This window comes from Carassius gibelio, chromosome B19, assembly GCF_023724105.1.
Source record: "Carassius gibelio isolate Cgi1373 ecotype wild population from Czech Republic chromosome B19, carGib1.2-hapl.c, whole genome shotgun sequence".
NCBI lineage: Eukaryota > Metazoa > Chordata > Actinopteri > Cypriniformes > Cyprinidae > Carassius > Carassius gibelio.
Genome location: NC_068414.1, coordinates 29606318 through 29631762, shown reverse-complemented (window position 1 = coordinate 29631762; position 25445 = coordinate 29606318). Strand labels below are relative to the sequence as shown.

At 35.1% G+C, this 25445-nt stretch overlaps 2 protein-coding genes across 3 annotated transcripts in view; one reads left to right on the top strand and one right to left on the bottom strand.

The window, feature by feature from the left end:
• LOC127979682 (small integral membrane protein 13) lies at nt 1-4372 on the top strand. The gene is made up of 3 exons (XM_052585279.1): nt 1-212; nt 1109-1198; nt 3092-4372. Exons 2-3 carry the CDS (start codon nt 1123-1125, stop codon nt 3280-3282), a joined length of 267 nt encoding a protein of 88 aa, XP_052441239.1. The 5' UTR covers nt 1-212; nt 1109-1122; the 3' UTR covers nt 3283-4372.
• Nucleotides 4373-9724: 5352 nt separating this feature from the next.
• Nucleotides 9725-25445, bottom strand: part of LOC127979138 (enhancer of filamentation 1) — a 31117-nt gene continuing 15396 nt past the window's right edge. For both annotated transcript variants that reach the window (XM_052584341.1, XM_052584340.1), the window contains exons 2-7: nt 23538-23909; nt 16273-16371; nt 16065-16196; nt 13253-14359; nt 12236-12325; nt 9725-10686 (exon numbers count right to left, since the gene is read on the bottom strand). In XM_052584341.1, coding sequence (XP_052440301.1) covers nt 10138-10686; nt 12236-12325; nt 13253-14359; nt 16065-16196; nt 16273-16371; nt 23538-23903 — 2343 coding nt within the window. In that variant the 5' untranslated portion in view covers nt 23904-23909 and the 3' untranslated portion in view covers nt 9725-10137. The remainder of the gene's footprint in view (nt 10687-12235; nt 12326-13252; nt 14360-16064; nt 16197-16272; nt 16372-23537; nt 23910-25445) is intronic.

Here is a 25445-nt window from a genome sequence, read left to right as displayed (position 1 = left end):
ACCACGCGGCGGAATGGTAAGAATGACCGCTTCCGGGTCACCCCGAGATTGAGCGTGTTGTTGAGGATTGAGTTCGCTGTTTTCTTGCTCTTCTCTTTTCTCTGTTAACGGCGCAATGATGTAAATAAGGAGAACATTTGAGGATCTCCATGACATGCGCTACCGGCCTCCGTCCCGCGAGATTCGGCCTGAAGACTGAGGCGTGAACGTCTGTAAGTCTGACCATAAACAAACACTTTCATCTGCATGACTCATATTAGACACAGACTAACGTTACTCTGCGTATTATTACAATCATTTAATACTGATATCACACATGCACAAAAGACATTACTATATGATTTCAAAAAATCATAATATCTTGTATTTCTACAAATTACTAATCATGGTAACGTTATAGTTCAGAGTACCAAAGTATTACCATTGGATACCATAACTGTTATCTGGTAACGTTACAGATGGCATTACCATATTAGTGGCACTGTCTAAAACATGGTAATGTCATAGTACATTGATTGCATTGTTACATTGTAGCTTTGTGAAGTATGACATTGCATATGATATATATATATATATATATATATCTCATACGTTATGTGTCTGTGCACGCGTGTGTGTATTTAAGTATGTATTTATATGTGTGTGTGTGTGTGCGTGTGTGTATGATGCAAGGACCTTGCAAATGTAAATTAAGATTGGCTTTTTTTTATAATGATTAAACTAAAAGAAAGCAAAACTGTAAGTTAATAACATATTCATATATTTGTAAATATTTAAGCTAATGCTGAATTAAAAAACAATAATATTTATAGTTCTGTTATATATGTATAGTTTTTTTTTTTTTTTACTTTTATGATTTACAATAATTCACAATACATTCATATCAACAGGTTGCATATCCAAAAAAAGTTTTTTTAACATGATTTTTGAAATCTTTATCAGCGGTATTCTATTAGGCATGCAAATCATGTATGATGTATCAGATATAATTAATGTGGGTGCTACAGGATTTATGATATTAAATAGAGAACATGGTGAGCTTATAGAGCACATGCAGAAGTGAAGGTGTGTTTTTTTCTGTTTGTTTGTTTGTTTGTTTGTTTGTTAGGGAAGAAGAGGAGGATGTGGCAGAGTGTTGGTTTGACCGTGTTGGTGATCGTGGCCACGCTGATATGTGTCCTCCTCTTCATGCTCTTCGGTAAGTACAGACAAACAGCCTGAGAAAAGATCCTGCAATCCTTCATCGAATGCGATGCCATTTTTAACTGACTGGATTGTCTGAATACTTTTGGGTCACTGTAGTGTATCTTAAACTAGATATTCGAGGGACTGTATGATTGTGTGAAGTCTGTTGCAGTGGTTGCTTCTTCTGGGATCTGATGGTCATGATCCTTGTCACATTTCTGAGGAAAAAGCAACACCTTCAGTTACAGGATTTCTCTACAGGGACTTCACAGCCTTGAATTATGGGCTCGTGTGTGAGAATGTGCTCGGTTAGTCAGGACCACAGAAATAGAGCAGGTTTGCTGACGGTCAGTGATACAGAGTTCACTGAGAGTTGAGTGTTGACTTTAGTCAAGGTTTCTCGGACTGACTCACATCTGTTAAAGGCACAGGAGCAGTAAAATGGGTTTCTGTTCTGTGGACAGTGCTCAGCTGTTACATAAGTGTGCCATGTTCAGTATGTCATTGGAGAAGTTGTGTCATCCTGTCAGACGCAGGCTTGGATCAGATCTGTGAAGGTCTACACTCGTGTGTATTGCTAGTTATGATGAAGATGCTTTTTCTGGGTTAACTAAAGTGTCAGAATATGTTATGAATTAAAATACAAATTCTGCCAACAATGAACCTAGGTTCTATTTTACCAATACAATTAATGCAAAGTTAAACAATGAGCACATTAATTTCTTGATAATAGTTTATAAAAAAGACAATTGTTCATTGCTTAATAATGTTAGTACATAATACATTAACAAATGGTAAAAAAATTCAACTTTTGATTTTTTTTTTTTTTATCATTTCATATTGTATCCCAAAATCAAAAGACAATTTGATCATTTTTTTTTTGCATTAAGAAAACTACTATTTTAAATTGACGTTATTTGCATGGCATTTTCTCACTAAATTCTCATTACCATAATGCATTCAAATATATTATGAATTCATATTTCTTCTGAAAAGTTGTTTTTAAGATTTTTAGGATATTTTTCCATTGACATGATTATTACTGGTATTATTTACATGTCCCTGGTTAAGCCTTATTATATAATCTTCCATATTTTTTACATTTCCACTTTCTGTTCTGTTTTCATTTGAATTATTCAACTTTTTATATTGTACCAACGAGACGAAAAGAGGAACAAAAAAATAATAATATTTTGCAGAAATAAGATATTATGAAATGTCTGCTCTTTTCCCACCAACTTATCATTACCATAACGCATCCAGATTATTTTATGAATTAATGTTTCTTCCCAAAGAAAAAAAACAAAACAAAAAAACTGATTTTAAGATTTTAAGGATATTTTGAATTTACATTATTATTATTTACATTGTTCTTGTAAAGTGTTATTACCATAATGGTTTGTATGTTTTACATTTGATTCTATTTTTTATTCTCATTTGAATAATTGCTTTACTTTTCATATTTTACCCAGTTTACTAAATTATTATTTTGCATAAAATTAATATTGAGAAAATCTTAAATTCTTAGAACCATAATGCATTCAGATAATTTACATTTCTTATTATGATTCTCATTCGTTTTATGTTACAAATTTTACATTTAAGCATTTTTTTTTTTTGTGAGAAATTTTGCTGTTACATAGTTTGTAACATTAAGCTTGGTTGGATTAAAACAAAAACTTTTAACTGCTTTCTACAAATGGCTAAACATTTCTCAGTGAAATGAAAGGTAAGTCAGATTGGTCAGGGATCTGAAGTGCATTATTTCACTTAATTTTGCAAGACCCATCTGACTCTGTGCTCTATCATACAGTCAGTGCAAATGCTTCAGTCTGAACCAGAGTCCTCTCACTCCTAGTTCCAGTGACAGCCAGACATTAAACGTATGTTTGTGTTGTGTTTGTAGGGTGGTACGTGGTGTGGCAGCTCTTCCTGTCTAAGTTTAAGTTCCTGCGGGAGTTGGTGGGAGACACCGGTTCTCCTCAGGCTGAGACCGAGCCCTCGGAGTCCGAGAGTGAACGCAGCTCGCCCCCGACGCCCCGCCACAGACCCAAAAGCGCTCGCCAAAGGATCGTCCCTCCTGACAGCACTACATAGAGCCCTGAGCCAGATCTCCTCCAGTTCACCGTCAGAAACGTTATGCTGTTTTAGGTTGGACGTGAGGTCATGCATCAGTCACTGTGCTCTCCCTCACATCCTCTCATCATGGTCACACTCGTTCACAGTCGGTCTGAAGGCAGGGGCTGAGTCACATGTTCATGTCCCGACTAACACGCTGCTACCCTCCACTCCGGACGTATAGTATGTTTACGTGAGAGTGCATCCATATGTATTTGTTATTGTTTAACCAATCTGTTAATGACTCAAGCTCACAAAAAAACAAGCTGATGACTGAAGGTCCAGTGTTTCTGGGAGCTAACAGCACTACTGTTCACAGTGTATGGAAGCTGTTTCTGCCAAAGAATAATCATAGTAAAAATAAAAGGTAATTCTGACTTTTTATCTCACAATTCTGATGGAAAAACTGAATTGAAAGATATAAACATTTAACAAATATTACTTATTTTTTTTCAGTTTACATAAAAATGCTAATTGCATTTTTGTTTCACAACTCTGACTTTTTTCATACAATTTATCATTTTTATCATGGCATAAACAAAAAGACAAATGTGTAAATTGTGGAGAAAAAAAACCTCACAATTGTATTTAAAAATTAAGGTCGCAATTACTTTTTAATTCATTTATTTATTTTTCATGACTGAAACAGGCTTCCATAAAAATTTGTCCAACAAGTGCAATGAGCGCTTCTTTATTTGCCACAAAGTAATCATCATTTTGACAGGACTGCACACCCTAACAATGTTAAGAATAGGCACATTAGGATGATGTTGTTGTCAAATTTCCTTCGCTCCCAACACAGCGTAGTGCTTTATGATGGCAGCCATCAGTCCCCTCCGCTCCGGCTTGGGTTGAAGTCGTCCTGTTTGAGCGGATGGATCTGGGATACTCCTGCTGTTCCCATCTTTAGAGAAGCATTAGAGCTAGAACTGCCTGACACTGTTCACAGGGCAGCTTCTGTAGAAATGATCACCAGTGTAGACGGTCACATGGTCTTTTTCTGTCTTTTTTTGGTCCCTTTTATGACAGTAGATGTTTTCCCTTCATAATAAATATATTCCATAAAACATTTGAGTTGTTTATGTGGACTCTGACTTCAGTGCACATTTTTAATGATTATTTTAATTATACTTTTAAAACGTAACTCTGACAGTCTCAGGAGGCTTTGTTGCTGTTCTTTTCTCAGGTATTGTTTAGTACTTCAGTAATCAGTACTTACTCATAAAACACTTGGGTTTATTTACCTGGTACGACTGTAGTGATTTTGCTGTAGTACAAATCATTTCCTCTGGATGGCAGTAAAATGCGAATACAGTAACACAGTAAAGCGTAAAACTGACTGTCTTTAATCAGAGAGAGAGAGAGAGAAACAGAATTAATATTTACTGCATATTTTAACATATAAGTAGGTGTGTTGACATTAAAACCCTATTATAGTATAAGTAAGGCCTGCTTTTGTCTTTTATTAATGGTGTGTCATAATTTAATACCATATTGCATTAATTTTAAGTCAATGGCATTATTATTATTATTTATTAACAAATGCAAAAGCACCCTAATCACCTTTTTCTGCGTCAGCAAACTTTTCTTCTCCATTGAAAATGTCCACAAGGTGGCAGTAAAAGGCGAATAAAATCACACAGCAGGGCCTCAAAGTTGTGAGCTTCAACTACTTTAACAATAACAACTGCTTCTAAATTAGAACTTAAAATGGATAACACTTGTGGAGTTTGCAGTATAGTTTTAATTATATTGTTGTGCACTTGCTTCAGTAATTATGAACATGAAACGTTCAGCTGAAATACTTTTGCTGCACTACAAAAAAGTCCAGCAGGTGGCAGTAAATGCGAATAAAATAACACTAGAAACCGAAGACGTGATGATAGATAGATAGATGGATGGATAGATTTGTTAATAAAATACTTTAATGTCACATTAAGAGTTATTAAGAAATGCAATAGCACTCTTACTATCTTTTGTGCACGTGCTGCTCATGAAAAAGGCAAAGCTCAGAGGCTGCCTTGAGTCTAAACAATAATTTTCCGATTTTAACCTGTATTTTAAGACTAACGTTATATATTGTTATTAACTTTCATTACTGTCATTTCCCGGGTATAAAATAATATCCATACATCTACGGAAGAGTCAGATTAACATCGTCACATCATACCTCTGACTTTTTCCAGCGCTGATAATAATCGACCAATCAGAGTCGTTTGTTATTACTGTACAGGGTATTTTATTTAGGCCTAAACATTTATAGAAGATTTGCTTGGGCGTTATTAATTAATATGTATGAATGATTTATAATTGCACTTTTGGTTATATTTTTAAACAATATATTTTTAAAGTGAGGTACCCCTTTGTCAGTCCACAACGTTTTAAAATCTATTAAAATATATGCAGCTTTTACGAAATGAAAGAGGTAAGAGAGACTTTGCTGTGCACAGAAGCTGTAATTTTGAGGCCTTAGAATACTTCACAGGAAATGGTTGTGGTCAGCCACGGAAATGACATCGCCAGCGCTGCTCTGGTCGCCACTGTATTCACAGGTCAGATCTTCCAGTTCTCTTCCCCCCTTCTCTTCAGTCTTGCTTTTCTGCATCAGGGTTACAACATCATCTCTGCAAACATGTGGTGCCATTGTTTGAGACACAACAAACATGTTCTGCAGTGTAACGGACCTTTCTGCTGTTGCATGTCAACATCAGTAAAAGTTATGCAAGGTGTTTGGAATGAATGCTTCAGAGTGCAAATATTCAAGTTAGGGGCTACTCTGACTAACATATGTTTAAAATTAACTGTTTTATGTATTTAGGCCATACATTTATTGTTATTTGTACCTCCTCCGTCTTTTTATTATGTCTGGTTCTTCAGCCCTTGGAAGGGTTAAATTGGTTTTTCACACTTCTTTTCATTGCTGCAACAGTCTAGTAATTTAGCTAATAAACAAAAACAACCAAAAAACATAACCTTTGACAGACGTGAAACTCAATTAGACAAAAACAGATTTTTTGTTGTTGTTCATGGGTGATTCAGAAGAGGAGTCTCAATGTGGAGTCAACTTTGAGTCTTTCATATTTAAGTGTTTGACAAGTTGTTTTTGTATGACTCTTTCCTGTTCCTCAAAGTGTTGATTTTTAGCAAGTTGCATGAAAACCAACACAAAAACAGTGTGTTTCTAAAGCTTTTCCATGTGTCAAACTTTGCATGCACATTCGTGACCCTAAAAGAGACGTATTTAACAAATAAATAGTTAACCACTGTTTTAAGCAGATTGAAAAGTGTGTCTGGGTCAAATTGACACAGCAGGAGGATTTTAAAGTCAATAGGAATTATTTTGTTTTCCTGTTGTCACATTTTGGATTTTGCAAGTTGCAAATGATGTTTGTGCTTTTTGAGCTCCCTGAATACTTAATGAAATATGTTGTCTCTATTAAGTTCACTTGTCGAGGTGAATCTAGTTGGTAGACTTATTTAGTGTGAGCTGTGAAGCAGGGATTGGATAACTAACTCATCCCTCCCTCCTCAGGCTCTTTAATTCAGTGCAGATCCAACTCAAGACACATCCAATACCGCAGAACTCCCCCTGATGCCATTACAAGGGGGAGATAAATCACTAGGAAAGGGTCTGGAGAGAGCGATGGTAAGAATTTACCGCTCTCTCAACATGTTTAATGAACTTTTTTATTTTTTTAAAAAGGCTTTCTCTTTCTTTCCCCGAGGAGAACTTAGTCCTGAATGCGGAAAATGTTTAAATCGTTAATTACGTGTAAATGCCAGTCAGTGGATGCTGATGGTTTCACAGAGATTGCTTGGTTCCCAGCGAGATTCGTAGCTTTTGTTACCAAGCCTAAAAGAGGGAGAATGTTCTAGAAGCACAAAAGAATGACCGATGGCATGTGAAATGTAAATGCAAGATGATTTATGTGGTGTTTGAAGACGTTTTGCAGTTCATCTCTGTGTCTTTTAACTCTGAGCGTTGATTAAATGGACAATTACAGCAGTTTGTTCATTTGTAAGAGTATTAATATAAACCTACAGTTGCATGAACTATGGGACACATTGGGATTATTGTTAGTGGTAATCAACAACATGCAACAGTTGCAAACTATATTATCTTGTACACAATCTAGATTATTTCTTTATGTAAAAAAAAAAAAAAATACACACACAATATAATTCTGCCGTATAACAAATGTCTGTATTATGTGCCTGCAGTGTGCAGGGAATGATCCATCAAAAAATGTGCCCATTAGCCACTGGTAATGGTTGGTGAAACTGGTGCACAGTTGAATAGAGCCGCAGAGCACCTGCTGCATGAACTAATGTCCTTCATCTCACCGCAGGACACATGATCACTAAATCATCATGTGCATCTGTTAAAAACATTGCTAGATGAGAAAAAGCCAAATTACCCGAATGATGGCAAAATAAAAAACCTACCAAATTAGATTGGGCAGACATGTGGTGCTCCGAATGTTCCAGCAGGTTAATGTTCATGATAATATGGTGTGGCACTCTGTTCAGACTGTGCTCGTATTACTCTTCAATCCCCTTTGGATGGCCCCTCATCATCGCCGCTAACCCACATGAGCCATGATACATGCTCATTTCATTACAGCCTGGAATGGAAAGTATAAGTCACTAAGGTCCAAAGAGATGGTTTGGGACGCTCGCATCCATCTAAGGTTTTTTTTATTTTTATCAGATTATATCTGTCCAATTGGATCATGTGATAATACTTTGGGAATTATGGATCGGTGGGACATTAAGTTATGTTACAGTTTTTCTCAGTCGCTTTGGTGCATTTCTCAAAACAACTCGTACAAATAGCAAATCACCATGAATTACCTGCAAAAGCCAGTCTCCTGCTCAAAATCCTTAGTTCATCTCTCAAAAGTAAATATCTGTGTCAATGAACATATCAGTGCCATCAGAATGACAAGTCCTTGTGTCATAGTGTACGGATAAGACAGTCAAATTGCTTAGTCATGTTGTCAATATAACAGTTTACTCTGGAGGGATGTTCTGATGTAAACCTCTGTATTGAACAATATGCCATATGCTTATGTATGCCATATATCCATTTCAAACGTACACATTTACACATTACTGTATGTGGGATATTGACTGAAAGAGACTGGATAGAATTCCCAGTTACACTTTTACAAAGTCTGACCAAAAAAAAAAAAACCTTTACAATGTCATTGTGATATAGAAAAGGAAAAACAAATAAGTCATAAATATGAAAATAAGTCAATTTTCAGAATGTGTAACTCTTGTGTTGTCCTCTGTCTGTACAGTATAAGCTTTTCAACTGAAGATTCATGAGATGAACCTTTGAGCTATTTCAGAGAAAGGGTTTATCATTGGTTTATCATCTACATTCTCTTCATAAGTCAAGATTCACTTGGACAATTCATGCCAAATGTACAAAAAGTCTAATAATAATGTGTAAAAATAAATATAAAAAGTGTGCTAGGCAGTTTTTGACAACTAGATTAACCATTTTGCATTTAATGACTTATACGATGAACTAAAGACTAGATGTTTTGAAGGGTAAGACTGTTGCACAGAAAACTATGCAATACGTTTTGAGCAACATGACATGAGCAACTGATAATGTAGGAAACTGCCGATAAACATGCATAATCAATTGAATGAATGTACAAAAGCAATCGCAACTTGTTCAAAAGAATGAGAAACTGGTTTTATGATGTGTATAAATGACTAGATGATGTGGAGGTTGTACAAGTAGTTTTGAGAATTTCATTTCTGTTTTGAAAAATGCACCAAAGTGACTGAGAAAAACTGTAATGGAGGGGTAAAAGCTCTTGGGAAAACATCTTCCTTGCTTCTGGCAGATTTCACGTTTGTTTAACATGGTTTACTTGGTTAGCTTTGCTGCGATAGCAAAATGAATCTCACGGAAACATGTTTGGGTCACATTTCACCACGCAAAGGAACACTTTGTGAGAAGAAAATTATTTTTAGCTGCATTTAGATTTTTTTTTATTGCATTGTGACATTTTAATAAAATGTTAATTGATTTTTTTTTACTGTAATAAAATACTGTAATTCACTATTTTTTTAATAAGCATAAAAGTAGTAAAACAAATACTGCCATGATGTATAAATACTTTATATGTGTTGTATATGTACATTTATTTTTGTCATAATACAGTAATGAAAATGCCTTTTTATGCATTACAGTAATACAAACAGTGTTTAATTTAAAAAAAAAAAAAAAAAAAAAAAAATTGGCACAATGCAGAAAATATTAATGACTAAAGTAAGCATCAACTAAATGCGATTTCTTTTTCATTTGGGGGTAAAATATGACCTGTAACACATTTTTTTTTTGTTTTTTTGGTGAGATTCCCCTACCACAATATTCAAACAAAAACAAGTGAAACAATTTTTATAGCAAAGACAGAGAAATCTTTTACTTTGTTCTCTCGGCAGAGTTTGTCACACAATACAGCACATTTTCAAAACAAACTATTTCCATTTTGGGGGTTCTGGAGTTCAGCAATACACAATAATTAGCAGTTAAGGACAACTTGTAAGGTGCCTAATACACAAAACGATCAGGAAAGTTAACAGTCACTCTACAAATGCAAGTCTCAATCATTTCTATTTATTCAGTTAATATTATTAGCATTATTAATATTATATAAAACAAATCTACACAAAATATAGAGCCAAATATTTACAGAAAGCAGGACTATTTACAAAAGACAACTTTCAGTGATGCATCTATATGAGTATAAATATATATGTTAAGATGACAGTCTTTGTTCAGAAGTTAGTGACATTATGCTGATGACATCACAATCCCGCCATCTGCGAGAGCTGCACTTTAAATTGTTGCGCCAAGTGCGAGAGGTCCGTCACGCGATCTACCATTTCCTGCACCGCGGCCGTGTTGGGATAGTGAAGCGCCGCTATTTTGGTGGAGCCCACGACTGTCTTTAGCATCTCACACAGCATGTTACTTAAGTTCATGACGCGATTCGCCACTTCAGCCGCCGAGGCTTGTCTCGACAGAGTGTCCCCGATAAACACAAGTTTGTGGGCACTCAGAATGACGAACTTGCCATGCGCAACGAAGATTCGTGGAGGTTGCCCAGCCTTTACGCAGCCGAAAAAAGCATCCACCGCATTCAACAGTGTCACAAAGTGCTGTTCGCATTGGTCCGCGTAGAAGCCCAACAGTTGGCGATCACGCAAACTCATCGGAGCGCCGCCTCCCGTGGAGATATTAGAGGAGGAGTCTGAAGATGAGGAGCCTGATGAATGTTGGTGGGAGATCCATTTGGTGATGTCATTCTCTACAGGTTTGATCACTTCCTGTTCGAGCTGTTTGAACTGGTTCAGCTGTGAGAGAAAGACATTCTGAGTTAGAACTATTTCAAATGATCATTATCATAAAGAAATCCATGTAAGTAGTGCATGTCTTTTCTGGTGGAACTTTTTAAATAATAAAATAGGAAAAAAAAATATATAGGTATAGTTTATTTATAAATAACTCTAATATAGTAATTTTCAGGTATAAAAATACTATAATACACTACCGGTCAAAAATTTGGAATCAGAATGATTTTTTATGTTTTTTTATTTATTTATTTATTTATTTTTTTTTACAGGAGTTTCTAATGCTCATCAGTGCTGCATTTATTTGATCAAAAATGTATAAAAAATATAATATTGTGAAATATTATTATGATAAAAAATATAGTTTTTATATTTTAATATACATTAAAATCTAATGTATTTCTATGATCCAAAGCTGTATTTTCAGCATCATTCCAGTCTTCAGTGTCACTTGATCCTTCAGAAATCATTCTAATATGCTGATTTATTATCAGTGCTGGAAACTCTTTTGCTGCTTAATATTTTATTTGGAACCTGTGATACTTTTTTTCAGGATTCTTTAAAGAATAAAAAGTAAAAAAATAAGAGCATTTATTTAAAATATAAATCTTTTCTAACAATATACAATACCAGTTTGGGTTTCAGTACATTTTTATTCTTTCTTTTTTGAAAGAAATGAAAACTTTTATTCAGCGAGGATGTGTTAAATGATTAAGAAGTGATAGCAAAGATTTATATTATTAGAAAAGATTTATATTTTGAATAAATGCTGTTCTTTTAAACTTTTTATTCATCAAAGAATTCTGAAAAAAGTATCGCAGTCTCCAAAAAATATTTGGCAAGCACAACTGTTGCAAACATGGATAATTCTATGAACAAATCAGCATTTTAGAATGGTTTCTAAAAAGGTCATGTAACACTTTATACTGCAGTAATGGCTGATGGAAATTCAGCTTTGCATCACAAAAATAAATTATATTTTTAAAGGATATTTAAATAGAAACCATTATTTTATATTGTAATAACATTTAGCTAGGTTACTGTTTTTTCTATATTTTTTATCAAATAAATGCAGCTTTGATGAGCAGAAGAGACTTCTTTAAAAAACATTACAAGTCTTACTGATCCCACACTTTTGACCGGTAGTGTATATATGCTAAACAATATGCTAAAGATGCACTGAAGATATCTTATGTAGTTTGTGTCCATCTCAAAATCATACAAACTACTCTTTGCAAAGAAAAAGAAAACCTTCTTTGCCTGAAAACATTTCTTCGGCTGATTTGGACAAGAATGTGTAAATATCTTCTAGTTTATATGAGCAGCTCTCTAGGCTTAAGTTTATATGCAACAGAAACAAATGGTTTCACCACCATGATCTTTCACCTAATGTGTTCACAACTGAACTGTGTTCTTCTGTTTCTATTCTTATCCATTCTGAGGTTGATAAAGCATCTGTCACTCTGTATTTCTGTATGATTCTTAAGCTACATCCATGTTTATTGATGACTAATGCACAAGCCGATGATGTTTATGTGCACGTGTCCTTTACCTGTTCTTGTTCGAGTTGGACTTTGCTTTGTTTGGTGATGTTCTCCTTCTCTAAAAGTTCCTTCTGTTGACGTTCGAATTCATCTTTTCCCTGCAAAAATAAAAAAAAGGTCGTTCAGCTAGTCGAAACAATTTGGTTCAAAGCAGAAACTAGCACCTCAATGCCCCAGTGAGCAGCCAAAGGCCACTGTGGTTTTAAACAAATCCATTTTTAATTCAAATTAGAAAGTCTATCTTTATTTGTCTTGTGAACTGAATCTGAATAAGCAATCTTTTCTTTTTGTTTTATTTAAAACCCTGTTCTGGCAGCATCTAAACTATCCTCTTTAGCCTTTTGCATGAGATTGAAATACATGCTTAGATCTGGATCCCAACAGCATGCCAGATAAAAAAAAATACTGATTAAAATTGTATGTGCTGAATGCACTGTAAATTGCTTTGAACAAAAGCGTCTGCTAAATTCATATATGTAAATGTCACTTTCTGCATGCTCAAATGTTAGAGATCTCATTCCTAATCTCTGCATTCAGGATTAAGCCTTATTTTGTAGCATTCATTTTTGTTTTTACATTCATTTTATTTTCGTTTGTTGTGTTGTCTGCTATGCAAACATCATAAAAGTCCAGTCAAAAAAACATGAACAATAGCAAACAATGCTAATATCACAATAAACAGTTGAGCAATGCAATGTATTTACTCATAAAATAAAATGTAAAATAAAATGTCATTAATATTATTTAACTGAAATTAACTAATGCTGGTAAATTTGTGAGTTATAAATGAGAGTGAATGAATAACTCCAATTTTGAACAAAAAGTTTTTCTATATTAACATTTTTTTGGGTTAAACTATTCGTGTGCAGGTAAATTTCATTAATTCGTTTTTTTAGTTAAATACCTGTTAATTGCTTTTAAGAATCTGCATTAAAATATGAAGATAGATAATTAGATAGATAGACAGATAGATAGATAAAGTAGATAGATAGATAGATAGATAGATAGATAGATATGATTCTCACCTGTAGGTGGACGTAGTCATAATCTTCCATCCAGCTTTTAACGCACTTCTCTCTGTTCATGTTTGCTTTGTCCTGAGATACGGGGAAAGGTTTGGTCTTGGCTCCGTAGCTGTCATCCTCCGTTGGGGTGCAAGTAAAGGGATGAACGATGCCCTCTATTGGTGCTCTTCGGAAAAGCAGCTCTGCACTGCCCCCTATTGTTGAAGCCAGCTGCTTGACATCATCAGGCACTGTCCGCGACACCATTACAAAACGTTCCAGTTCATCAGTCTTGTTCTGATGCTTGGCGCCCGTTACTAGTATATTAAGCGCCCAGCTATTGTTTTCTAAAGTTTGGTGTGTTTGTTGAAGAATCTGATGGGAATCTTCTAGACGTTGCAACTGGCGTCGCAACTTGGAGTGCAAACCTGGATCGGACAACGTGGTGCAATTCGCAGCCGCTCCACGGCCAAATGCGATAAACTCTGTAAGCGCACACTTGACGCGCTCCAATGAAACACGGACCTCGTTGGCATGACGCTCCATGAAGCTGTACGTTCGCCAGTGAGGCGATGCCGCAAGAGTTTGCAGCACACAAACTGAAGACTCCAGACCTTGCTGAAGACGACTTAACCTCTGGACCGCAGAGTCTAGATCCAATGTTAGCCGGGCCTCGGCGGGCGATCCGGCGGACGAAGAGGAAGTCGACATACTACTGCGAGTGCTTCCCGTGCTGGAAAACGACAAGCGGTTGACGCCTTCAGTCACGTCACCGAGTAACCGAGCGTCTCCTGGAGGAATATCGTAAACTGATTTATTTCTGTCTCTTTCAGAAGAAGCGTGTCGATTCTGCGGCATTCCACGTGGAATATCGTACAAGTCTTGAGATCCACCTGCGGCCAGTTGGCTGGCGGGAACGTCGTAGATGCCAGCGCTGTTGTTCATGGCCTTTCGGGACATCTGTTCAGAGCTGGGTGGGAAGTCGTAGTTGGAGCATGGGGAACTTTTGGAGAGTGACGGTGGTGGAACGTCATATATACCTTCTTGCTTGTGCTTCGAAGGCTGTGGAAAGTCGTAACTCCCTTCGTCTTGTGCAATGTTATTCTTGTAAGGTGGCGTTGAGTACACCTGTGGAAAAGGGAGTTTGGTTAAACATGAAGTGCATGTGCTTATAAGGACAAGTGTTGGCAAAAACATCAATTGCTTATCCAATATTGAATATTTGAAATGGATTAAGCAATCATTTTCTGCAGTACTGGTACACGTACACTGGCGATAAATGTTTGGTGTCTTGCCACTGTTGTCTTTGGCTGCTCAGTTGGAGTAAATTTTACTATGCCATTGATCGGTTTTACTATGCCCATCTCATCTAAAAGACAGTTGATGTCCAGAAAATGTTTTGATTGACTTCACTGACACTATCGGATGAGAACAAAAGCTTGAACCTAATTGAGCTGGATAATTACACTATATTCTGTAGAGCTGCTTTTGGAATTGATTCATAGTTGATTAGCGTTGACACTTATTGAACTGAACTGAAACAACAGAGACTTGAACTGAACAACACACTTCTTCTCTTCTCACGTCTTCTGTAAAGCTGCTTTACAGCTGAATCGACACTTTTCATAACTGATAAACTTTACTGTTGTTAAATAAAAATGTAATCAACACCGAACTAAACTGAGCTGAATAATGACACCATTGCCTTTTATGCTGCTTTACAGCTACATTTGAACCATTTCACAACTGATGCATTACTCAAATTTGTATTTCTGTGGTCAGTAGTAACCATTAGATACTGTTTATTTTATGCCCTTAATATTGCGTAACTTTTCTGTGTGGTATTGAAAATAGTATTGGAAATCCCAATATCTTGACAACACTAATAAGCACCAAGTATGAGCCACTGACAGTCTAATAAGTCTAATTCTGCATTTTATGGAAGTTCTGAATAGTACATAGAAAATCCTGCCATCTAGCTAAAGGATAAAACCAAGCATTGACCTGACAGCGTAAAGGGAGTACATGGGGCATGCCAACAGGACACAGGTCAATAAATAAACACAGCGGCCTGTAAGTGATTTCTGTCAAGTGTAGAATCTATCTTTCAAAGCGAGTCTGTGTTTCCTCAAACCCTAATTAAATAGGACTCTAATAATAAGCTTCCACATACGTCCAGTTTATTTCAAACAAACTCAGTGCGCTGCGCCACATTTCGCCAGGATCAGCGGTGAAACATAAGCGGGGCTTCAGCACAATTATTTCTGTTTTGACCTCTCAGCAGAGTTAAGAGCACTACTCTGAGTTTGACTCCAACATTACTGGCAAGCTAGGCTTTCATTTGCTAACCAGGGGAAAGTAATAAAGATTGGAGTATTTATTTCTTTGTAAGATTTCTGGGAAATAACAGCGTTCGGTTACAAGACAAAGAACAAGGGCTGCATCAGGGTTATTAAAGTTAACTAAAACGAAAGCAATAACTTTTTTTTTTTGCTACTTGAAGTAACATTTAATGAATTAAACTTAAATATACATACTTTTTCAGCGAGTTGCAAAGGCAATATTTCTCGTTTTAATTTAGTTTAACTACATTAGCTAAGACTGAACTGTATTAACAGTACTAAAATAATAAAACGGAACTAAAAATTTAACTATACAGACAAATATATATAAATAAATATACTGCATAGAAAACAAACTTAAAGCTAACAAAAAAAATTATATATATATATATATATATATATATATATATATATATATATACAAATTCTTAATTTGCATGTACTAATTATCATGACATCATAATGAATATAATGCGCTGAAGATTATATACCCCTTGTGAAGCTGGTGGTATGTCATACAGTCCTTTTGATCGCAGGTCCTGGGAAGGGGGGGTGTCGTAGAGGCCCTGGGCTCTGGAGATGCCTTGCGGTCCAGTTTGTTTGCTCGCTGGAATATCGTACACCTGTGTGGGTGTTTAAAATATAAATACATGTATGCAGACATCTACATGAGCGTGTGTTATTGATCATGACACTCACCCCCTGTTGACGAACTGGAGGAACATCATAGAGGTCATGAGATGAATCTGCCGCAGGACTGTAAGCATATGTTTGCCCTACACGGATTGGTGTCACCACCTGAACAAGAACACATATGTTAAAAGTTAGAGCCAAAAATGTTTTTTCGTATATGAAATATGTCATAAAAAAGCGTCATTAGTTGAGGATAACTTGACATGTAGGAGAAACTGAGGCTGAGAACACCCTACAAAATAAAAAAAAAGTATTATTCAAATGTTTACTTAATAAAATATATACTGTCTACATACAATATATATATATATATATATATATATATATATATATATATATATATATATACACATACTCAATATATGAAGATTTTGATTATTTATTTAAAATTATATATGATATAATGCGTAATATAAACAACATAATTTATCATAAGTAATGGAATATTTAATTAATAAATAATATTTTGTATATTACTAAATTATATTATTATATAAAAATTATATATGAGAAATATATTTAAATCGGTTTTTTAACACACACACACACACACACACACACACACACACACACACATATATATATATATATATATATATATATATATATATATATATATAAAAAATTCTTCTATTTTTTAGAATTTATATTATAAACCTTTCTGTTATAGTGAATAATAATGCCTCATTTAAACTCACTTTTAAATCACAAAAAGCTGTTGTTGTTCAGAAACAACAGGCAACATGCAAAATGGCTACTGTGAAAATATGGTGCATTGTGTACGTGACTAGATTAATGCAACTGCAAACAGAGACGCTAATGGGGTGCTCTGTCTTACATGCCTCCTCGGTTCCAAATAATATTTGTGTCATCATGTACGTTTTTAATCTATCAGTTTTCTCTATATTCCTCCAGTTTTCTTTCCATCTTCTGCATCAGACAGACAAAAGCATCATTGGAATGTACTTGGTTTCCATTTGTTCTTCTCCAAAATCCGCCCCCCTCTTGATCCCAAACGCTCCGCTAATACACCGCACACCGCTGTCACCACACGAGAACACTCACGGGTCACTGACAGGTCTCGAAAATGGGAACCATACTGCTTCCTGCCTGAGAGACTCTAGATCTGTTCCAAAACCTAGTGGGCTGCCTTGCTGTCTACCACCTACATAGACAGCTGCCTTCCAGCCCAACTGAGACCTCATAAGTGACTGATTGGGAATGATCTACATAGACAGGAACTCAAAGAAATAGTGATTCTCATTTCTAAGCACAAAAATGTCTAATACAAAATATATTTGTGTGATTATTTCTTAGCATTATGATTGCATTATTTATTAGCACATTATATATTTCATTACATCATATATTTATTTAATTTAAAATGACATACATATTAAATAAAAACACAGATTTAAATATATTAAATGTATTGCATTTTTAAAAATAATAAAAACAATAAATATTGTTTAGATTTAAGTTAGGTTTTAGAGCAAAGCCTCTTTAAGAGGAAGAATTTTCTCAATCCTGGTTCTCTCTCTCTCTATCGTAATAATTGTGGCATGTAGGAGGTATGAACAGCGGTATCTTCATAAGTGAGGTTGGGAACTCCTAATCCTATCTATTTATCCAAGCTGTGTTAAACTGGAAAAATGTCTTTCTTCGAAGACTCGCACTCATATAAAGCACCCCCTCCAGACACAGAGTTCCAGAGATGGGAACGTCCAGATGGTTTTTATAAGCGCGACCGTCACACTCTCATTTTTACTCTGTGAGTTTAGGTGCACATCAATGACATTCCTGTTCATAAATCAGCATTCTGGAACTCCAGGTTCGGCATAGTTCAACAATTACCCAGATCTCCCGGCTTGTTCCCGTCAGTCATAAATCACCAGTCATAAAATCCCAGAAATCCTGGGAAAATGAGTGGGAATAAATGGAGAACGGGACACGTCAGTGATCTGATCGATCTCACACTTACATGTTAAGGATATTCCCCCTTACCTAATTACAGTTTTCAGGGATAAAAAAATATTAGTAATACTACTATTATTAAATCTTTATTATGATCTTGAAATAAGTTATAATATAACATTTTATGAAATCTTATAGTATAAAACTATATACATATAGACCTATACTATAGTTTATATATATATATTAGTTGATATTATTATTATTATTACATATAATATATTAGAATCTTGATATATATTGTATTATATTATATTATATTTTAATATTATATGTTCTATTAATTTTAGGAAAATATGATAAGATATAAATCCATCCTAAATTACCCAAATCACTTCTTTGAGTCCTGAAGCGTCTAATCAGAAATGAGTAAGTGAGTGGCAGTGTGAGGTGTGAACTGTGACTTTAGGCAAACACTCAGGTGACTCCTTCTCTGGATTCGGTTACACCCTGGCTGGCAGTGCGTGACTAAAACCGGATCACATCTGAACCTGAGACTGATCTGATAGCTGCAGGAGCCTCTTTTTTTTTGTCCTTGGAGAATAACAGCACTAAAAAAGCAGCATGACATAAGCGTGTTTTTCTTGCCAGCCTCAGTTTTTGGTGTGCAGCATTTAGGCGAAAGCTGTTTGAGTAAACAGTGACTTCACTTAGCAGCTCTGAGTCACGTTTAACAAGTAAATAGAGCTGGAAAATCATTTTATTTATCATCTGGATAAAAAGAATAGAAAAACTAATCTCAAGAATCATCTGGAATCTTCCGTCTTGATCTGCTACGTCTCTCTCTCTCCAGTCCCTTTACATCTGTTCTGTTCCTGTGACAGAAAAAGCTCTGTCCTATTAATAAGTCGAACTCATCAACGAAGGCAATTAAATGTCAAACCCTCAGGGATCTCCAACATGACAGCTATAAAACTGAAAAGTGCAAAGACTTCCTGCTAATTTAGGAGTATTAACGTAATGCAAGGAGCCGTAATTAATTTTACATCACACAGAAGCATTCATACACACCTATTATAGATGTGAATTGAGAAGATGGGGTTGGGTGATTATTTAAATGAGATGCATCAATTAAGCAGTGACCCTGATTTCAATAGTTTGTACTTGATTAATAACAAGTGGACGGAAGCAAAAACAGGATTTCTGACTTGAAATGCGGAAACTGGAATGAATTGTGCTGAAAGAGTCCAGTGGTCATTTGGAAATAAGTTACCTCTCCGCTGAGCATTTCCTGTTATCTCTGCAGGAGGGAAAACACAGCCATGCATCTCACACTAAAGGGGTCATGACATCCCTCTGGGTCAGATCACAGGGGCTTGTGACACATCCAAACTAAAAACAGGTGGAACAACTTCACACCTAATCTATATCTAATATTACATTACATTTATTTGTAATATTTTTAATATTATATTATTTATTTGTAATAATATTAAATAATTTAATATGTTTTTACAAATGTATAAAAATAAATTACATAACTTTAAATTTAAAAACATTTTTTTTTTATAAAATTTATTCTTAATTAATATATATATACAGTAATGTAAAAATTGTATATTTAATTGTATATATATAATATTACATACATTCTTTTATTTCATTATTTAAATTATTTTTTAAATAAAATATAAGTGTATATTTATGCATGAATATTTACATTAAAATAAAATTAAATATAAGCTGTATAAAATAAAATCTACGTTTATATCTGTGTATGCACATACAATTTAAAATTACATTATTATTATATAAAAAAAATTATTATATGATATGATATTATATTATATTATATTATATTATATTATATTTGAACCAGTACAATTAATTTTTAAATATATATTATATATTAAATATTATATTTTTATTAATATAATTAATTTTTTGTTTTAGACAAAAAGTATTTATATTTTCTATTAAATAATATACAATTATAAATGTATAATTTTTTTTTTTTAAATAATACATAGTAGAAATGAAGACGTCAAATCTAGTTACTAATAAACTAGCAAGTATGAGTCACACAAATAATGCTCCACTACTTTTTTCTAACTTTTCCACAGAAGGGTGCGGTGACATGAGACCTGCCTACACTTCCAACAAATCTTTACAATATCTCCTGGAGACTGAGGTGTAGGCCTACAAACAAAAACGTCTGGCTTAGCCGTCTCAAACAAGACGGGAGGAGGAGAACAAAACCTGGTTAAACCTGGTGATAACAGTCAGCCTCGACACATTGAGTGGGAAGTAAATTATGATTTATAATGTGACTTATGAAGAAACGTAAAAAAAAAAACGCCTAAAAACAAACATTGCTCTTAAGTCTGGAAACTTCAAAGCTCAGAATTTTCTGGAAAGGCGAGTATGAAGTCACAAAAACTGCTTTACTTCACAAACAGCGTCAATTTGTGGTGTCAACCAGACTCGGGCACCAATGGGACGAGAGATCTCATCTCTACCCATAAGTCCCGTCTCTGTGAAGGACATTGTGTGGTTGTGCAAATCTCGCTCGACGGCCCTCGCTCGAGCCAGGCTCTGGCTGGCATGAATAGTGCAGCTGTGAGCAGCTTTAGATCACTGTACTCTTCAGGTCAGACAGGGACAGAGCCTCACTCCAGCAACCAAACCTTACAGTGTGTCATTATGTGCCCAAATCCTGCTCTGTGCCAGCAACAAACACATCATCCAGGAGCATAACTGCACTACAGCACAAATAGACACTTTCTGGAATCAAATTAAACATTCGAGAACTTTATGTTCTAGAATTAAGCCTAGTAAGAAACACTATGTTCATGTCGTTTCGGCACGACCATAATTACAGGATGACAACTCCGAGCAGTTCAGGTCCTTAGATATTAGTTGTTTGGTAAGTTTAAAAAGCCAAAATGGATCCATTTGCAATTTTATGTTGATAAAAAAATAAAAAAATAAAAAAAATAAGACAATGCTTGTTAATGATGTTGCACTGGACTAAAACCTTCTTTTTGATATTTTTTTAAAATATATATTTAATAAAAAATACTATATACTATATAATATTGTAAAAAAAAAAAAAAAAAAAAAATATATATATACATATATATATATATATATATATATATATATATATATATATATATATATATATATATATATATATATATAGAATTGTATATAGAATTTTAAAGAACTGCATTATGACAAACATTTCATATTTTTTTTATTTATTTATCTTGTTTTCTTTCAAAATATTCTTTGGATAAAAGCATCAGCTAAATGTAAATATCATAGGTTATGTATTTCTTTTGGAACTAACTGATAATAGGCCTTATTGATTGATACATGCAAGTTTTAAAAGGTCATTTCTGATCGGCTATATAATCAAAATCAAAGATTTTCAGCCCAAGGGTCATTCTATCTATACATGTGCTCATTAAATATTAATTGAATTTAATAAAATGGCATTTTTAACAGGAATACTGTGAGTGTTTTGACCTACATAGTGTAACCGTTGTTATTTTTTAACAGTCATTCACAATAATAAATGTAAACCAATTGTTTGTCAAAGATTAAGTGTTTTTACTAGTCTTAAACTTGTATTGTACTTAAACTTTTGATTTGGCGAAGTTGTGAAAGTCAGGATGTGCATCGTACAAAATTCTGATCACCATTTTTAGCGATAGATCAGAAAAAAGGGATCACTTTTATTTTTTCGGCACAGGAAGCGAGAGCAGGAAGGAAACTGTTATTTTTGTTGCACTTTCCGCTATGCCACACCTTTGTGTGCCAAACTTTATGTCTGAAGTACGTCAACTGAACACAGCATTTACAGATCTAGGAACACCCTCTTACCTCACTCTTACTGGCCAACGGTTATGCCAACCTCAGGAAAACAACAAACAATGTGTGCTATCACTCCGAACCCCACCAAACAAAACAGCCAGATAAACCTCGCCGAAGACAAGACAAGACAGCCCTATATCCATGTGATCATCCATCTCTAGATCATTTGAGGTGAACGGACCGAACCTTAACATCAACACCCCTGACGTCAGAGACTAGTAACCCTCTAAACGCTTAATTTCAGAAGCAGAACCTCTACTTTAAAGCGACAATCTCAGACATGACCTCAGTGTTATGAGTTTGCCTGAGTGATGTTTTCATCGAGTGTTTATGAACACAAGATATGTGTCTGTATAGTTGGAAAAACAGCTGAATCTGAATAATATCCGTCTTTAATTGTCATCCAAAATATGAAATCTTACATGTTAATTATACTACAGTTCTTCAAATGAAATATTAAATATTTAAATAAAAAATAATATTTTAAACAGTGTTATATAGTATGAAATAAATAATAAAAACAAATATATTTTTTATTAAACATATTTTTTAATTTAAATAAATTTGTATATAAAAATAAAAACAATAATATAATATAAAATAATATAATATGCATTTTTATCATATATAACAGTATTTCTCAAATACGACTTGTTTTTGGACCATCACGCAGCCATATGGTGTGCCATAGATATGCAACTTTAAGTTTTACATGAAAATAAGCAGAGATCTTTTAATAATGACACAGAAATCCCTTTCCTCCTGCTGACATACACTTGATTTTGTATGCTTTCTCAGCATGTGCAGAAGCCTGATCTCCTCTATTTATTTTTCCATCCATGCTGTGGCTTTCCTATTCAGTGCACCGGTGCAGCCCAATGCATCGACAGGACATTATAAAGCCCTTAAACATAAAGCCTCATCGCTGCGGTGGAGGGCAGGGCAGGGCAGGGTGTGCACACAACTTCCATCCAAACTGGTTTTTGGCTGGACATGGAGACGCTTTTAATCTGGACTATAAAACAGGCTTATGGGTTAACCAACCACTGTAAATAGCTAGGAATATTATTTCTTATATAATATATAACATTTAATTCAAAATATGCATAATTCATCCTAAAATGCACTTCCGTAAAATTATTTAATCTCCAAAGATTGTAAAGCTGGAATCCCCATACTTACATTTGAGTTATTTGATCATTTTGATGATTTCAAGTGTTTTTAAAATGTGCAAAATGAGTAGAAAAAGTAGTCGTGTCCAAAGTTTTGATGTATAAAAATGCCATGGTATTTCCAATACTTTACCACAGTACTCTTTTGTAAGAGTAAAAAATGCAACGGCCAAAGGAAGGTTGATGCACAATCAAATGCCACACTAGATGAAAGTTTGGACTTGACAACACATGCCACATGATGTTCACCACAAGTGTTACCATAAAGTGCGAAGTGAACATCTTTTCTGTAGTTCAGTTTACCTTGCTGGGAGTCCCATCAGCTTTCAGTGCGCTTCTCTGTGGAACCTGGTACACTTCTTGAGATGGAGGGATCTGGTAGATGCCCTGTCCCTGTGGGCTCTGGTGGGACGGTGGCACCTGGTACACACCTTGAGGTGAGTGACCCTGTGGAGGGGAGAGGGATGCAGGCGTCTGTCCTTCAAACATTGGTCCGATAAGCAGTTTGAGGCGGTTGCCGGGTGCGATGCCCTGACGGCCGTGGAGCGAACAGAGCCACCATCCCTCCAGACCGCCAGTGTTCTGCTCGATGACGGTCAGGATGTCGCCTTTCCGGAACGCCAGCTCTTCTGGAGATTCCGGGACATTGTCGTAAAGCGCTTTAGCCATTAGATTCTGTAAAGAATGAAGTTACAACAATTTATGATGCTGTTGCACTAAACATTCCAGATTTTACAAAAGAAAACACTCAACCTAAACGCTGGCCAGCTCAAGTATCATATTCATGTTCAGTATTATCACAACCATTGAGGCATGATCTAGGCTTATTATATGATTACAAGCAGTGATTTTTGGACTTATTCAGAAGGTTCTTGTGGGCTGGAATATTAAACGGTTCCCTATAATATCAGAATTAGATGTCTAAAAAACATCCGTGTAACTCTATCTGTGTAGTTCGGTGGCCTGCTGGGAGTTACCTTCAAAAGAAGGCTTTTCATCCACTGCGTCTCAATAATAACTCAAACTCAAACTGAACGTCTGGCCGAGTTGACCCACGTTGGACTAGGAAAATAATCATAAAATCTTCTTGCTGACTCCATAGCCAAAACATATTTCTCAGAGGGGCTATGCTGGAAAACCATTTTTCTGTCAATCATTTAGAAACCACTTTGAGGAAGGCAAAAAAAACAGAACAGTGCTGGCAGAATATAGTTCATATTGTGCCAGTCCACAGGATATTTCATATCACACTCTCTCTTGTAAAACTAGAGTTTAAACTTTTAGAAAAAAAAATATTCTACAGGTCTAATGTAGCCTATTTGAATTATATTTTAGCTAAAAGCTACCTAGCTACCTGCAAATCAGGAAAGAAAAGTATTTAAAATAGAAATTAATAAGTTTTACTCTTCAAACAACTAATACAAAAGCAATAAAATAATATGAATTATATTTGAGTAAGTATATAAATATATAACTTGCCTAGGCCTACAAACAAACGAAGACTACGTTCTTTCTTTAAAAAAAACCCCTGTGACATGTTTACACGGATGTCACACTGTGGCCTGTGCGTTCGCTTCATCTCATGCTATCATTCACTGTCAGAGTCAACGGTTCGCGCTTGGTAATGATGGCTGCGGCTGCAGTAAACAAAATATTTGTGGTCGCTGTTCAAAGTCATACGGGTTTGGGCACCATAATACATCAAAAATAATTCATTAAAACAGCTCGACACCGCTTTAACTTGGCACGAAGTTCTGGAAAAACTGCCCAGATCTTTTTCCATCCTTTCTCCCGTCTAGTCTAAAACTTCGAAAATCTATTGCACAAATCGATTGGACCAACCAACACAAGTTTCGAAAACGAAAATAGGAAATTGATTTTAACGGCCTTCTCTCTGAGCAGATTTCTGCCAGTATTCAGACTCATGCATACAGTTATTGGTGCTAGAATAGCCTACGTACGTGATTTTTTTGTTGTTGTTGACATTTCTAATCGTAAACACAGCCATGTTGAAGCCTGCAGTTAAGTTTTGCATTGTTATGGCAGTCCACTTTGCTTATTGTTTTTCTAGAATGTTGCACTCCTGTTTGTGATTGTGCACGTAACTGCACGCCAATAAATCATCAGAAATATTGGTCTTTACATTTGTCCTGCCTGTTGTCCGTGGATTGGTGTTATTTGCTGTATAAAATGCATCTAGACATGCAAAAT

Excerpts from the sequence above, each read along its gene's own strand:
- LOC127979682 (XM_052585279.1), top strand. The coding sequence starts at position 1,123 with ATGTGGCAGAGTGTTGGTTTGACCGTGTTGGTGATCGTGGCCACGCTG. Across the intron at positions 1,199-3,091 it reads CCTCCTCTTCATGCTCTTCG|GGTGGTACGTGGTGTGGCAG; the intron begins GTAAGTACAGAC and ends TTGTGTTTGTAG.